The sequence below is a fragment of the Cataglyphis hispanica genome, chromosome 16, assembly GCF_021464435.1.
Source record: "Cataglyphis hispanica isolate Lineage 1 chromosome 16, ULB_Chis1_1.0, whole genome shotgun sequence".
Taxonomy (NCBI): domain Eukaryota; kingdom Metazoa; phylum Arthropoda; class Insecta; order Hymenoptera; family Formicidae; genus Cataglyphis; species Cataglyphis hispanica.
Genome location: NC_065969.1, coordinates 371,563 through 389,063, shown reverse-complemented (window position 1 = coordinate 389,063; position 17,501 = coordinate 371,563). Strand labels below are relative to the sequence as shown.

At 32.3% G+C, this 17,501-nt stretch overlaps 1 protein-coding gene across 1 annotated transcript; it reads right to left on the bottom strand.

Annotated features, from left to right (window-relative positions):
* Positions 1 to 6,632: 6,632 nt before the first annotated feature.
* Positions 6,633 to 12,061, bottom strand: LOC126855696 (ubiquitin conjugation factor E4 B-like). The gene is given in 6 exon segments (XM_050603566.1): positions 6,633 to 6,938; positions 7,297 to 7,436; positions 9,826 to 9,953; positions 10,046 to 11,402; positions 11,489 to 11,674; positions 11,677 to 12,061. Coding segments are annotated over 6 exon segments (2,502 nt in total).
* Positions 12,062 to 17,501: the final 5,440 nt, after the last annotated feature.

Below are 17,501 nucleotides of genomic sequence, written 5' to 3'. Positions count from 1 at the left end.
AATATATATATATAATTATGTTTAATTTTAAAAATGTCGTTGATCATGACTTCGATTGGTTAGCGCCTAATATTCTACATAACGAAAAACATGTAAGAAAGAGAGAAATAGCTGAAATGTTTTTTATTAAAAAATTTGACAACACTATTAATTCCCAAAAGGATACAGAGAATTTAAACAACATATACGATAAATTAATAAAGGTCGTTTAGTTGATCTCAGTATTCCAAACATAGTGGTTGACACAATGTCAGATTGACATTTCGATTTTTCTCTTTCTACTTTTTAATTATAACGTAAGTTGCTTAATTCTATTTATTTCATTGTAACATGACTATCATTATTTATTGTATTGTTATTTTAGTTTCACTTGATAAGGACCAAAACCATATGGTCGAAACGTTGTGATATAATAATCAAACAATAAATTGCCAGTTTGGTCGTATAACACTTGTTTATTAATTTATTTACTGGCGACATTTTTAAAATTAAACATAATAATTTACACTCCTGGACCTAAATATGGAGATTACACATTACGAACATTTCTTTCAAATGATTTCAACGAGATTCGGCAATAATTACAAAACTTTGATGAAGTCATGGATTAATGACAAGAAGAAATTTTGTACTGCGAATCAACAATTAATTTTTCTACTTCGATGCAGAAGATTTGACTTGGTTCCATCTCATATTCAGAATTTGAAAATAAACATTTCTTTTTATAGTAATAGCGTTAACCGTAGAAGCGATAACATCACAAAGAATTACCGATACAAATTACTAAATTTAGAAATTAAAGATCTCAATTTTAATCTTAATTACTTGCGGACTATCATAAAAAAGACGGAAGAAAGACTTTTGGACGGCTTACCACGTGATTTGGTTCTTAGATTTTTTGACTTGAACAAACATAAGATTTTAGCATTTAACCATAGAATTAAGAATAATTTAATCAAAAAGTTTAACAAATTAACCTCTAAACACAACACAGTTTTTAATCCGTTCGACAACATAGACAAATCACGATGGTTGGTAAATATTAGTAATAAAAATATTCCGGAAAGGGTGCTTGAGCTTTTAAGTCTGGGTGATAATTTCGGCTTACCATTACAACAATCCCATAAAAAAGATCGTATTGACATTGTACTTGGGACTGTAAAAAATTTAGAAGCGAACCACCGCCTTATTTCGAATGAATTAATCGAAACAACTAGAATCTCAATTGCAAATTCCCTCGAGAGATTTTTATGTAAGAATAAACATATTAACCATCTAGATAGATATATTCTCAAAGGATTCTCTCTTTGTAAGGAATTTTTACGTAATAACGACGATATTTTTGTCACTAGAGCGGATAAAGGCCACGTTACAGTAGTTATGGATAAAAAAGATTACTTGGAAAAAATGGAATATATGTTGAATGACCGATCTACGTACAAAAAATTGAACAAAGATCCAAGTAGACAGTTAACTTGCAGAATTAATTTACTTATTAAATCTTGGCGTGACAATGGCTTAATAGATGAGACCACATACAAACAGTTAAACATCACGAACGGGAATTTGCCACGATGTTACGGATTGCCAAAGATTCATAAAACTGGTTTTCCACTACGTATCATAGTATCGTCACTAGGCAGTCCGTTGTATAATATATCGAAGTACATACACGATATTTTACATAATTCAAAATTGCAACCGAAATCTCACATAAAAGACGGTTGGTCTTTTGCTGCTGACATGAAAGAGAAACTTATTAATGATGACGAAATAATGATATCACTTGACGTTACTGCATTATTTACAAACATTCCTAAAGAGTTAGTTTTGCGCGCTATCGAAAAACGTTGGAATGACATTGCTCCAAACACAAAATTTAATTTGCCTCAATTTTTATATGCAGTGGAAGTTATTTTAGATTCGACTAGTTTTTCTTTTAATGGAAAGTTTTATGAACAGATCTTTGGCAGCCCTATGGGGTCTCCGTTATCACCTATTTTAGCAGATATTGTGATGGATGATTTGGAGACACATTGTTTGAGTCTACTTGGGTTTGCGGTTCCTGTATATTATAGATACGTAGATGATATTTTTGCTATTGTTCCACGTGCAAATGTTGACGAGATTAATTTGATTTTCAATAGTTATCATCCACGTTTAAAATTCACACATGAAATAGAGTCGGATTCATGTATCAATTTTTTAAACACCAGTGTTATCCGTTCCAACGGGAAAATTTTAACAAACTGGTATAGAAAAGCTACGTGTTCCGATAGATACATAAATTTTTATTCGAGCCATCCTTTTAAATATAAGTTGAACACCATTTTTAATCTCGTTGACCATGCTATTTTACTATCTGACGATCAGTTTCATGGAAAAAATATTGATGTCGTGAAGCAGATCTTACTTAATAATTGTTTTCCGACACACATTATAAATCGTTATATTTGTAAGAGACTGAATTTTTTGAAACACCGAAACAATAGCATTCTAGGTGATGGGGAAAGTGATACAGACAAACCCTCCTACATCGCACTACCGTTTGTCGAAGGCTTGAGTGACGACGTTGGTCGGTTGCTTAAAAATATGGGATTTACAGTGGTTTACAATATACCTAAAAAATTAAATTCATTGATTAAACGAGGCAAGGATAGTTTGCCTATTAGCAATAGAACGGAGGTTGTTTATAAAATAAATTGTAAGAATTGTAGCGCTTCGTACATTGGCCAGACAAAAAGACACTTAAGCACCCGAGTCAAGGAACATTGTAATAATATAAAAATGCACGAAAGTAATCTATCCGTAATTAGCAAACACAAATTAAAATTTGATCATGACTTCGATTGGTTAGCGCCTGATATTCTACATAACGAAAAACATGTAAGAAAGAGAGAAATAGCTGAAATGTTTTTTATTAAAAAATTTGACAACACTATTAATTCCCAAAAGGATACAGAGAATTTAAACAACATATATGATAAATTAATAAAGGTCGTTTAGTTGATCTCAGTATTCCAAACATAGTGGTTGACACAATGTCAGTTTGACATTTCGATTTTTCTCTTTCTACTTTTTAATTATAACGTAAGTTGCTTAATTTTATTTATTTCATTGTAACATGACTATCATTATTTATTGTATTGTTATTTTAGTTTCACTTGATAAGGACCAAAACCATATGGTCGAAACGTTGTGATATAATAATCAAACAATAAATTGCCAGTTTGGTCGTATAACACTTGTTTATTAATATATATATATAACTTAATATAAAGATTAATATGAAATCTAATTTAATGAAAATATCATCAAGATTATTGAGATTTTTGAAACGTTATAAATTATATTACAAAATTTATATTGTGTGAATATTTATATAAGATATAAAAGACATGATTATACTCGTGCAGCGCATAATAAAATATAATTATAGATAATTTAAAGGAAGGATTAGTCACAAGCAAGGAAGCAACAATTGTTAAATAAATTTAAAAGAATAGATTTAATAGAATTTAGAATATTACGTCCAGACTCTTGGAAGGATGAGTCGGAAGGAAGGACGCAATAACTATTTCAAATATCTTGAAATCAAACGCCTTACGGGCGTAAGAATCGGGTCGAGCGAACTCGAAGGTTCGGAAAACTGGTAAACGACTGGATCGCTGTTACTCTGTTCGAACGTTCGCTCGGTGGTCCCTTTTTAGTCAGAGAATTTGATCCCTATTATTCGAAATGGGACCAAATGTGATCTTTTTTTTGGAAATGAGAGAAGGGAGCAAGAAATATTTTTAATTAATTAACAAACATTTTGGTTTATTCAAAAATATAAGAAAAGTTCAAATTTATACATGTTCATACATTTATACATAATAAGAAAAACTAATCCTTATCTGAGCGTATGTGTGAATGTATATGTATGTGTTCATTTATTTGCGAGTGTTACATTTATGCGGAAGACGTCTGTCAGAGTGAGTAAGGAGCAGATTCTATCATTAATATTTAATTCTGACCGGTTATTATACAATAATTTTGTTAATAGGTAAATAAAATTAAATAAGACTGATCTGAATGTAATGAACGTACAGAGCGTAAAGAGAGCGAGGACTTTTGAGTAGCTCTTTTTATAGGGCTTTTTTTAAACGTGTGTTTTAATATTTTGAAGGAGATTGAATTAGAAATTATCTCAGTGTCCTCATTAGGCGGGGCGTTTCTCCTCTTGTGCACGTGATTTGATTAGAAAAAGTCTTATTTCTTTATGATTAGGAAAGAATTTATTTTTCTTATGATTACTTTTATCAAATGGTATGACTCTATTTGTTAAGTATTTCGTTAGAAAAATTTATTATCTTTTCGATACTGCTTTATTCTTCCGCCGGAAAATTCTACTGCAAGGGACATTTATCAATTTTTATTTATTCGAGAGAATCGGCACGGTTACTCATAGATATACAATTATTGACAAGTGACTAAGAGTTTACGAAACGCGTAGCGTAGGATGCTTTATTTATTAAACGATTCATTTTTATCATCAATAGACGATTGCCGCAATTTCACGGAAGGAAGAAATCATGGAGCTGCCAGGACGTAACAAATGTTGGGGAACATTTGCAAAAAGAAAATAATTTCTTCCTTTCGCGGTTTACTAAAGTACAGTAATTTGTGTGCATTTTTGCGCATGCTGATTTGCTTATTAAGAAAAAGGAAAGAGAAGGCAAATTTTAAAATCCTTTTTTTTCTTTCGTCCTTCTTTGGCAAGAATATATATTTTTTTAACTTGTTTTCTTAAATTTTTTCGCAACAATGTTTGTAAGAATTTTCACAATAACACTAACTCTTCTTATACTATCGATAATTTTTGTCGCAATAACGGTAATTCTTATTTCATAAATTTATTTTAAAATTCTTGTTACAAAACTATCTTTTCTCATGTATGTCATTGTAGAATATAAGAAGAAAAACGAGATATCATTGTGTTACCTGCTCAAAGTCGACGCTCTCAAAGTTTTGTCGCCTTGGTATAAGGGATTTGTTTCGTCAATCTGCTGGTTATCTTCCAATCATGATCGTTGGTTGTTGCAGAGTTGCACTTGTAGTTGCAGAATTGCATTGTTGCAAAGTTTTCATATACGCTGTGCCGCTTGGATTTTATTTACTGAGATTGCTCCTTTAATTAGCTGTTGATTGAAGGGCCATATGTTCGTCTGCAGATGCTTCACTTGCTCGAAGCTGGATAGTTTATCGCCAAACAGCATAGCGATTGCTTATTAATTGCTGGAATCGATGATATAATTCTTCCGTGACATATCTTCTAGTTCGTTCTTCCTTTCCATTTTTTCCCTTTTTTTGATAATATCAGGTAATATTACTCTAAGTATATATTTTTTTATTAGAAAATATAGTTCTGCTTATTTTATATACATAGTATATAATAATTGATCTAAATGTTATGTTAATAATGTTTCTTTTGATTGTAAATTATTATTAAACGTGGTAATATTTTTAATGTTTATATGCGTTTAATACTAAAAATATATGTGTGTGTATATAATATATGTTTCTATATGTTTTAGTATATTGATTAATACGTGATATAATGTAATACATTCGCTTATGTTCTTTCTTATTTTAAACGATGGGAAATAATTTTACCTATAATGTGATTGCTAAGTCAAATTTGTTCTATTATTTCGTATGTTCTCTTATGTCTGGTAAAATATAATTTTTCTTTTTTCTTTGTTAAAATTATTATTATCGTGATTCGTTTTCCGATTCTAAGTCCATCTGAGAATTCTCATAATTATTTATTAATTTTGATGTATGAAATTCGTAAGCGGCTTGGATGTACAATTCGACTATTTTTTTTTTAATTCTAATTTTTACGTTATTTTTATTTAAAATTTCTAAAATTTTATAAGGCCCAGTATACTGATCTCCAAATTTAACTGGTTTTGGACCTTTTAATAAAAATACTTAATCTGCCGTTTTAAAAATTTGCGGGTTGATTTTTCTATCGTAATAATTTTTTGATTTAATTTTGGCCTGAATAACATTATCGCGTGCTTTTCCCTGAATTGCGTGAAGTTGAGTGACAAAATTTATTAAATATTCATCGTAATTTGCTAATTTATCTTCAGGAAATAGAAGTTCGTTTGATGGAACACGTGCTATCTTTCCAAAAACTAGTTCGTAGGAGTGTGCTTTGTTGCTTCATGTACACTTGTATTATAATTAAACATGGCAAAACTGATCCATCTATCGCATTGTTTTTGTTCGTTCGCGTATTGTTTTAAATATTCGCCTAATGCGTGATGTGATCTTTCTAAAGATCCGTTTGACTGAGGTTTGATAATTTTCCTCTCCAAGGATTTTTGAGTCATTTAATTTTTTATTTTTCCTTTTGATTTTATTTTCATTTTTAATTTAATTTTGATTTATTATTTTTTCTTTGTCTTCATGGTAAATTTCTTTGATAATTCTTTCTTCATTTTTGTATTCATTTATTTTATTCTTATAATTATTGAATTCATCATATATAAATGCGTAATTAGTTTCGTCTTTTTCCTTATTCGTTATTAATTTTTTCTTCTTTTTCCTTATTTATTTGTTTTCGTGGGCTGCTCAGACCTTCAGGATTTATGATCGTCTAACAATTCGCCCAACGATTTTAAGCGTAAAGTCGGGACATGTACTTCTGCTTCTTCGTCCAAAGTATTTATGACATATAAATGTGCTTTTCCCGAAATGTTTTCCACGTTGGTATCTTCCAAATAAATTCCGTGTGCCACCTTTAATCGAGATATATAGCCCACCTTTAATTCAGGATTTTCTATCCGTACATAAAATAATGATTCGGATCGCGGAGCTACTACGATGGCTTCAGGTGATAAGAACGGTACGTTGATTCCGGAAACATTTAAATGCCCTTGCGTAGTCTATTTTTGATGAAGTTTGTTTCAAGAAATCATTTCCCAATATATTAAATTTTGAAATCGTTAGATACAATATGAAATATTACTGGTAATTCAAAAATAATTGGCGTGATTTCACCTAAGATGTATACCGGATAATTATTTATGCCATTTAATTTAAGAATATTCATGTAATTAATATTTATTTCTTCAGGAACAAGATTTTCTTTAGTTATATTCGGTCCAGATCCAGTGTCTAGCATAACAGTTATACGCGTAGTCAAGTTATCAATATCTATTTGGACGGCAGGCACCCGACTCTGTTTATCGAGATTTAAGGTCACGGGCCTTATGTTCGTTCCGTTCTTATCCATTTGGCTACCTGGTCTTTGGACGGGTGCGGCTCGCGTTCGGACCCCTGCTGTGCACCCGATGTCGAGGGGCCGTTGTAGTTTCCCTGATTATTTTCCTTTTTCCGAATATTATTTGCACGACGTAATTTGCAATCCTCGAGAAGATGACCTTTGCAATAGCGAACAAAATAAAGAGTTCTTCGATCCCGTTTGTTGGTTTATTCTCGCTCGACAATCTTTAGCAATGTGTCCGAAATTGTCGCAAATTTGACAAGTTACGCGAATTTTATTTTCTGCAAAACGTTGTTCGTTTCGTTTCTTCCAGCAATTGTTTGCAGAGTGACCGGGTTTTTCGCACCATTGGCAAATTACTGAGATTTTATTATTACTAGTATTAATTTATCGACAGGATTTAGCATTATGACCGGATTTTGAACATAATTGACAAATTATTATTTTTCCTTGAATTGCATTTATTGGTCGATGAAGTTTTGGATCGCAAAAACGGTATTTCTCTGCACCGTGCCCGCGTTTTTTACAAATCTGATAGGTAAGAATTGAGGTCCCTAAGTCTGTTTACTAACTTGTTGATTTGTTTGTAAATATTTCTTACAGTTACTACCTACATGGCTTTCCTTATAACAAATCTGACAAATATCTTTTACCCTATTGATTTTCTGTCTACCTGCACTATTGTTTGTCCCCTGTCGTAAATCTCTTATCGCTCAAAACTCTCTTTCTATCTTTAAAGCGTCGGTTATTGTCGTGTACATCTAAATTTTTTGTAATTCGCTGCTCGATTTCTGGTTTTAATCCTCTAATAAAGCACTTGCACATATCTTTTTCTAATGAAGCTTTAATATTTTGGTCCGATAACAAGGTTTCTGAACTTCTATACGCCTCTAATATTTGTTTTCCAAGCAGCTTGACTTTATTACCATAAGTAACATCTTCGTCATTTTTTTGATATACACAATCCAATTCCCCTTGTAATTGATAGACATTTTTAACCGGTCCATAAATTTATTTTAAATATTTTGTTAATTGTGAAACATTATCGAAATCGTGATCTTGTATGGTTCGACGAGCTTCTCCTATTATTCTAGGAGAGGCTTGTCGATTTTCTGTTATAACCCGAGCTATACAAATTGATTAGTAAACATTGTAAATATAAGTTCAATGCTTTGTACTGTTTAAGAATTATTATGATTATAAAGAGTAAAACAATAAACGATTCCGCTCTATATTTAGATATTTTCCCAAATATAGAATATTCTAAAAAAAATTATTTTACAAAATTTTTTCTTAGATAAGAGTTATTAAATATACAATTCTGTTTTATTGATTTAGAAATATAACTTACCTTACGCCAATCTTTTTTAGCTCCATTTACAGAACTTAAAATTTCAGTTATTTCACTTCACAAACATGTGGAATCTTTTAAGATAAACGAAGATGTCAACTTTCGGCTTAATAATTCCGGATTCTTATTTATGTATTCTGTTAATAGCGTTCTTTGCTCATGTGTAATATTTGCACATCTTTTTTTCTTTGCAAGTTATTCATCTACAATATAGAACAACATTCATATAAAAAAAGTGATAAATGTATATACATGTAATTACCTTTAATATAAAGATAAAACATGTTCGTCGATTGTATAAACGTGCTATTAAATTTGAGAATTAGAGTAAAAATAAATTAATGTCTAATTATTCGCATCGAAATAATACATAGTATTGATCGATAGCAGATTTTGAATTTGATCTCATTCATCTCATGTCTTTTAAAACAATGCAAGATTAAGAGTTTGATAAAAATTAGATATTTAAGATCAAAAACGAAATTGCAAACAAATTAAAAAAACAAGATTACAAAAAAGAATTACAAGATATAACTCATAGTAAGCACAAATTAGGAAAAAGATAAGTAAAAGAAAAGATTTGGAAAAAAATTAATATATTGTGTCCAACAAAAATATTTCACTAAAATTATTTCTACAATCTGTTAAGCCCATGTTAGACTGTGTATTGAAAATTGAAGATTGAAAATGAAAGACGTTCAACAAATCATAACAAAAAGAATTAAAATTTCTTCATTCTTATTAATCAAATTTCAAACTTCAATTTTCAATGCGTAGTCTGATACGGACTTTACGTTAATGAAACTAATTTCTTAATAAATTATAATACAATCTTTCAAATTTACAATTTATTAAAAAGATTCAATATATTCTTTGTTTATTTTAATTTAAATAATAAGTGACGGTAATTCAAAAATAACAAGACAGTTGTGTTATACAAAATATTGCATCGTATATTTAACAGCTGATAATAATTATATATATTTAACAGTATATATATATTTATATATATATATTTATATATATATATTTAACAGTATAATATTTAACAGTGATAATAAAGGTAGTAATACGTAAAAAAAATATCAATGTAATATAAAATATAAAAAAGTTTGTTTCATATACGAAAATAAACAAAAATTATAATTATAATTAATAAATTATGTACAAAAATTTATCCCATTAAGATGCATACCAGCAAGAATGCTGATGATTTGTGCCATCAGATCTGAATTTTGTATACAATCTGGCGTAAACACGATAACACGTAACAAAGTGATAAGCAAATTATCCATATTGTTTTCCATTATTTCAGAACAGAATCTGTAAATAAAAAAATTCCGTTGTAATTATTAATAAATTATAGATAAGCATTATGTATAATTGTGAGATTTGATAATATAATAAAAACTTACTCAGATGTGAATAACAAGAATTCCACTATGTCTCCTATGTCCGGTAGTGCGGTGAAATTGCGCGTAACTTCCTGAGACAATGAAAGTTCGAGAAGAGGACTATCCGAAGCAGTCTGCGTCAGAATACTTAGCAAAATTTTGGCCATTGATGCATAAAAATGGAAGCATCTTTTCAAAAAGATGGGATCTATCAGACCTGCCTCCACACATAACTTGGATTTAACCAATTGCTTCAACTCTTGCGTCCATTGTTGTTCGATAAAGTCTTCTAAGCCCGTCAAAAGATTATCTTCCCGTTGGAGTTTTGCAATTTGGTATTCGTCAAACTTTTTTTGTTCTTCCTGTAAGTCTCGCGATGTTTCCCGATATGTTCGCAATGCCGGTAACAGTGCAATATGATGACAATGCAGCGTGAGGAACCAACATTTTGTCGTAAATGTCGGTTTCATCCCTCTATGTGTGTTCTCCAATTGTTTCTGCCATTTTGCAGCTTCTTGCAAAGTGAGTTTTAGTATTGCGTCCTTCTTTATTTCGATAAATGTTGAAGAATTAAATGGATACAGCGGGTCTACAGTATTCAAATCGATCTTCATAGAAAGCATTTGTAAAATTGATAATAGATTCAACATGAATCCATCTTCGGCTAAAGACGAAGCATCTTCCTTCATCTGTATTTGCGCGCGTTTCTCGTTACAACGCAGCAACACCGTCAAGTATTCAAGGATAGCATCGCGGCATTTGTTATTCGAGAGTATCGCATCAAATATCTTGTACAAAGACGTTCTAGTACTCTGCAATGCTCGCTGCAGCGTGAGAATTACCGATTTATCAGCGACAGAATCACCACTAAAGAATTTTTCTGCCACTTTCTCGGTAAATATCGATACCGAAAGAAACGGTCCCAGGAACGAGTTCGTTGTCAGCTCTCTACCGGCTATTGATGTCACAACATCAGGCAAAAATTGAATTTAATTGATTATCAGAAAACAAATCGGACGTATATTGTTGCTTGGACCACAGCAAATTTCGATGAATTTGCTTAGTGCATTAATCGGTCTTCTGTGTGTATTGCCGACCAAGCCCGCCCGCTGCATCAGGAGAAACAAGCCTTGCAAGACAGGAGTGAAAATTTGATTAAATATGCTCGGATCCTTGCATGTCTCAGCCATGAGCTCGTTGAGATAGCCATGAGGTAATCTCTGCGATAATATCAGATAAAGAAGATGGGTGGTGTACGTAGGTACAGCAGCGCCTTGGCAATTGCCGACCATTCCTTGTAGAACGTGGCTGGAACATTGAACACATTTCTCTCTCAAAATTGTCAGTACATCAGAAACAGAAGATACACTGGATCGTTGTAAAATATATAAATAAAAATTAGTTTAATAAAATTTTATATAATTTTAAAGATATATGTATATATGTATGTATATGTATATACCTTTGGATGATTTCTATTTTCAGTTTTTCTTGAACTGTTTTCTATTTCAGCAATTCTTGAATAACAATCTAATAAATAATTCAAACTTTTCGATTGTGGTGAGTTGTTGCCTGCGAGTAATGATGTTGATATCGGTAATTGATAAGACGGAGAAGTCACCGGAGGACTCGCTTGGCTGCCGTTGCAATAGAATGAATGTCTACTACCGTGATGTTTTTCAAAGGATCTTGCCCTCCCGAAAACATAAACAAAATCTCCTGCAATGCCTGATCGATAAGTGAAATCGAATCATCAACGTTGAGCAGTCTCTTTCTTTGTTTGTACGTTGCTGCCGTGCGTGGCAAAAATATGCTTCTCCCCGTAAACTTTTTCCATGATACGCACAAGACACATGATATGACAGAATCGATTCGCTTCTTTTCCTGGCGTTTGAAATCACTGAGCAATGATTTCAATCGATCATCTTTTCCCTTCGAATCTTGATCGTTCTCCGCAAATTCTTTGTACTCCTTCGGTATTTGCAAATCTCTGCTGCGTTCTTCATCCGCGATGTTAATTTCTTTGAAGGGGGACATGATTGGCACTTTTCTTTCTAGTTGAGAAGTCCCTGACTCGAGATAACGCACCGTGTTGTTAAAATCTAGATCGTCAATGTTATCGAATTGGAGCGTATTTCTCTGCGATTCAACGTTGCTACTCGGCGACCGGTGGCGGTTGTCTTTTTCCTAGACGTGGTGTTCTTGTTTAGCTCTATTGCCTTTGTTGAGAATTACGGTTAGATATACGCGGTTTCTAGTTAGTGATGTATCACGACTAACGTGACAAGATCAAGATCAAAACACTGAGAGTCAGAAACAAACGAAAAAACAACCAGGGGCGTATGTATTGGCGAATCAACACGAAATTGCCAAGAGTTGAAAGCGTCAGCACGTGTGGTTCTATTTGCGATCAGATACACTATAAACTTTGCCACTAAATGCACACTACTACTGAAGATACCGACGAAAACGTCACGATCAGAACGATTGCGACTAACTACGACTGACGACTGATGATCAGAATGTAACAAGACGCCTCATTACAGCTCTTATAGCCGATTTCCATATCTAAGGAGAAGATGCGCCGCGTACCGTCATTTGTCGCTATGTCGCGCGACCGACCAATCGGGCTGCCAGAAGAGCATATAATTGGTCTGCTCAGAGCTGAATGGGCTGCACTAGTTCATAAAGCTTCCATCCTTCTCCTTCTAATATGGAGACAGACCATAGCCATAGTATATTTAAACCGAGCGTTTGCCTTTATTTAAGTAGTGGGGGTAAAGGGCGTGTCGAAAAGGATACATTTTGTTTTGTACTGCTTGCGTTCTCTTTCGCTCGCACGTAGCATAGCGCTCTCTTTTGCTATGCTACGCACGAGCAAGAGAAAACGCTAGGGGCACGAAACAGAATTTATTCTTTTCTACGTGCATCTTTACCCCCACTATTCAACACGGTCTAAATCAAAGGGTAAACCGTTGAGGACATTACGGTGTATAGAATCCAGGCATTACTAGAGCATTAATGGACATTATTAGGCATTGCTCGGATATTATCTAGACATTACTAGAATAGACATTGCTAGGACATTAGTTGTCAATAGAAAAATATGATAAAATAGAAAAATATAATAAAAATACAAAAAAAAATTTGGCAGTAATGCACAAATTGGGCATTAGTGGGCATTGGTGTATATGATTTTAGTTAGCGGTTTACCTCTTAATCTAGGTATATTATGTGTATCTTTGCGAGAACACAAATGTTGCCCAATTGGAAATATATTTTTTTGAAACGATAGAATTCATTTTTCAAAACCGATTATAGAAATTCGTGTTTGAACAATATTTTCTCGAGTAAAAACAAATATAGATATAAGACTCTCGAGATAAATAAACTAAACAGTCGCATGGTCCTGTGGTCGGTTAAAAATAAATAAATTGATTAATTAAACATGATCGCAAAATTAAAAGATTAAATGAATAATTAAAAAGTAGAAAATTATATAAGTATAAAAATAAAAAAATAAGTATAAAAAATAAAAATACTAAAATGAAAAGCTAGAATAAAGAGCATTCATATATTTTATCTCCTTCATAGAAGGCCTTATACAAAATAAAACTTATTGCGCTTCATAAATCGTGCTTGACTTTGATCGCTTTTTTCTGAAATTTAATTTTTCAAGTAAATTATGTTTAAATATTATTGTTTTATATTAATATTGGGAAAAATCTCGAAATAATTTTCTTAAATCTTGTCTTTTTTTACCAAACCATCTAGATTCTTATTTAGTAATATATTTTTTTAAATTTATAAATATTTATCTTGTCATTATTTATAGTCTTAATCCCTATATTATGAACAGAAATTCTATGCACATTTTCGAAAGAAAGCAAGCATAATGAAATATCAATTTTGTCCTTATAAGCCGATGGTTATTGTTAAACCGTATTATGCTCAAATAAATAAAAACAAGCATAATATAAAATATATATTTCGCTCTTATAAGCCGGTTATCGTTAAGTCGTATTGTACTCAAACTGCATGTGATAAATTATATCAAAATTATAGTTTTCTTCGTATTATATATCAGAGTCTTATTCGAAAAATTCTTCAGTTTAACTTTCACTTTAAAGAATGTATACTCTATTTAACAAGAGAACAATCATGGATCGGACAAAAATTCCGTCTGTTTTGGACTAATTTTAGCCCAACGGCTAGAAAACCTTTTTATATACCGCTGTACTTTTTTCTTCGTTTTCTTTCAAAAAATGTTCACCAAGTCTTTTTCAAGATCTAATAGCATTTTTGAAAGTACCATGTTTAATCGCTTTGAGAGCTATTAATGATGTCATTGCATTGTCTTTGTTAATAAGACTTGAATTCTTAGTAAAATATATAGGATTTCCGGTAATTTTTGACACATTCGAAGTATGAAGATAGATCAGGTCAAACTAAAAAGAAAAGTGTTGTGCCATTTTTTTCTATAACGCTTAATAAAGGAGTTATTATTGAATAAAGTTTGGCCAATTATCGCCAGGCCGCACGTCGATGAGCCGCGCGCCTAGTAGTGTGCGAGAGCCCTCAGCTGTTAGGTGGCATAAAGTCGGCGTGATTGGTCAGACTTTATTCAATAATAATTCCTTTATTAAACTTTATAGAAAAAAATGAAACAGGATTTTTTTTTCAGTTTGATGTACCTTCACACTTAAAGTGTGTCAAAAATTATTGGATATCTTGTATAATAAGCGATTAATTAATCCGAGTTGGATTAATCTATTTATTCGAAAACACCATAAAATTCTCCACAATATGAACAATCTTTAATGGAAATGTTATTATTATTAATTATCTCATAAAACATAAATATTCAGCTATTTAAATATATTATAACAATTTCGATTTTTTTATATCACGTTAAAATTATAATTGATGGGCGTACCATATTTACCTATACGGTGCAAAGTAATATGTTCTTTTTTTTTTATTTTGATAGTTTCTTTTCTGCAGCATGTACACCGCAGCATCCTCAAAAAAGAGAAAAAAAAATAAAAACTTTTAAATATTACTTTTTAAATATTACTTTTGTATACAAATTAGAACAACGCTACGTACGCGCTTTTTAATATAATAAATAATTTAATAAATAATTATAAAATCCAGATATAATCTAAATGTTATCATCATCATCATTATCAAAACCTTGTTTTGCAGCAAATATTTTCTAATAAACAAGTGATAAATGTGAACAAAATATGTCCTTCGTTATCTCATATTTTTGAGAGAAAGAGATAGAAGAGGAAAAGTATAGTGCGATCGCTCACTTTCACTTTTCAAAATTTCTGTATTTTATGACTCATTTATACAGGTTATGCAGGCTTACGCTGCGTTGTCTGCTTTTTCATTGTTTATACAGAGTGTTCGGCAACAGGTGACTAAATTTGAAGAATGATTCTGCATAATAAAATAAGACAAAAATCAAGAGTAAGAATATTTCGATGGAGGCTTCCTTTGTATGTTTCCAAACTGTAATAAACATTTATGCAAAACTTGATAGTTTAAATCCACTTATTTGTTTAAAAATTATTTACTAAAAATTGTAGCAAAATATTCATATAAAAAAACTTCATATTTTATTCTCTTTTTTTTTTCATTGTGTAGTTAATTTCAGGAAATATTCATGAGTAAAAGTTTTTGTCATAAAGTAAGAAAAATATGATTATAACTATTTTCTTTTATAAAAACGTCAAAAATTATCATATGAAGGAGACAGAAGACAACCAGAGCCAGCGCGGTAATTTGTGACTTATGTTTTATTACAATCAAATTTCATTCATTAAGTAATAAATACAATCACGAAAAGCTTACGTTTCGGTTTTTTTTTGGACCATCTTCAGTGCAATTATACGGAATATATTATATTAAAAATATAACAGAGAGCATATTACCCAAAACAAAGATGTGTCACTCATGTTGTTAAAGGGTAAATATAATGTAACGAAATTTCGAGACAGAAAGAGACTCTTTGATAAAGTATATTAACTTAAAAAACAATTAGTAATGTGAATACGAATGTGTATACGAATTTGAGTGAGTTAGCTATGCTGTAAAGGCAAGTATTGGAAGACAACCGTAGGAAACAAATGTTACACACGGATATTCGAGACAGACTGTCAAGTCCCTTCGTACAATACTAAATAAAAATGAATGCAGAGGAATGTTTACAAATAAAACAGCATGACTTTTAAAGTTTTGATAATTTATCAATCACATTCGTATAAAAATAATATAAACATTCTGTGCTTGTCTGTAAATTAAGTCTATTTTCCTTTTAATATACAATAGTAGTATAGGGGCCACTATAGCGAGACAGGAATGTCCCCCCTTTTCCCCCTTGGCGCCAGCCCCCCGCTGTGATCCCATCCCCCCCTGTCCCCCTAGGCAGGTACCTGAGAAAAAAAGAGTGGGGACTCGTGGACGTCCACGAGGCGATTTTTTAATTTTAAAATTTTTTTAAGAGTGGGGGGGAGTCGTGGACGTGCACGAGGCAGTTTTTTTTATTTTTTATTTTTTCCTGGGCTGGAAATACTCGGGCTGGAACCTGGGTCTTCTGCTTTTCTGGTCGGGGTCCTAGTGCGGTGGGCTAACTGAAATCTTACAAGAGTGAGAGTTAGATGTGGCATTTAAGCGAAGAGTAGCTCTCTCCGGCCCCGGGGACCGAGCGCTCCGATTGGTTTGTCCTATAGTGGCCGGCTGTTTGATTGGTTCCGACGAGCTGGAAAAACGAGAGAGAAAATAGAGTGAGAGAGAGAGAAAGTGGACAAGATGTCCGAGGTGTCAGAAGCCGGTAAAATATCGGCCGCCGAAGACAGCAGAGATGACCCATTGCATTCCCCTCCTCCTCCTCCTCCTCCTTCTCCCCCAGCCCTGTGGAAAATCGAAAAATATCGCATGACATACGGTATCTCTCGCCTTCGAGCGTCCTTACGGAAAAACTTCGAACTGCAGCGAGCGCGTCGCCCGCGTCTCTCCTTCTTGCTGAAAAAAGAAAAATCACCTAGTGCGGAATTATCAGTTATCAAGATATACAAACGTAATACGAAGTGTTCATGATCGGACATGATTGTCCACGCCGGTCGAGTCATGCAACGCAGGTAGACGCGATGTCGTCATCGGAGGCGATACGCTATCGGAGATTGAAAGAGCTATGGCGCCGCAGAGTCTAGGACGGAAAGAAGGAAGGAGAGAAAAGGAAAAATTGAACGTTTTCAGGTAATATTTAAAATTAATATTTTAACATTTACATTAAATTTAACATTTTTATTTACGCTACAGAAATGTTTTGTACAATTTTCTTACATTTAAATATAATATTTATAACATTTACAAAAGATGTTAACTCTTAATGGATGGAAAATATGGGAATTCGTTGTTTTTCAATTATTTAGCTGCATATTTTCCCCTCTTTTCCTTATATTTCAGT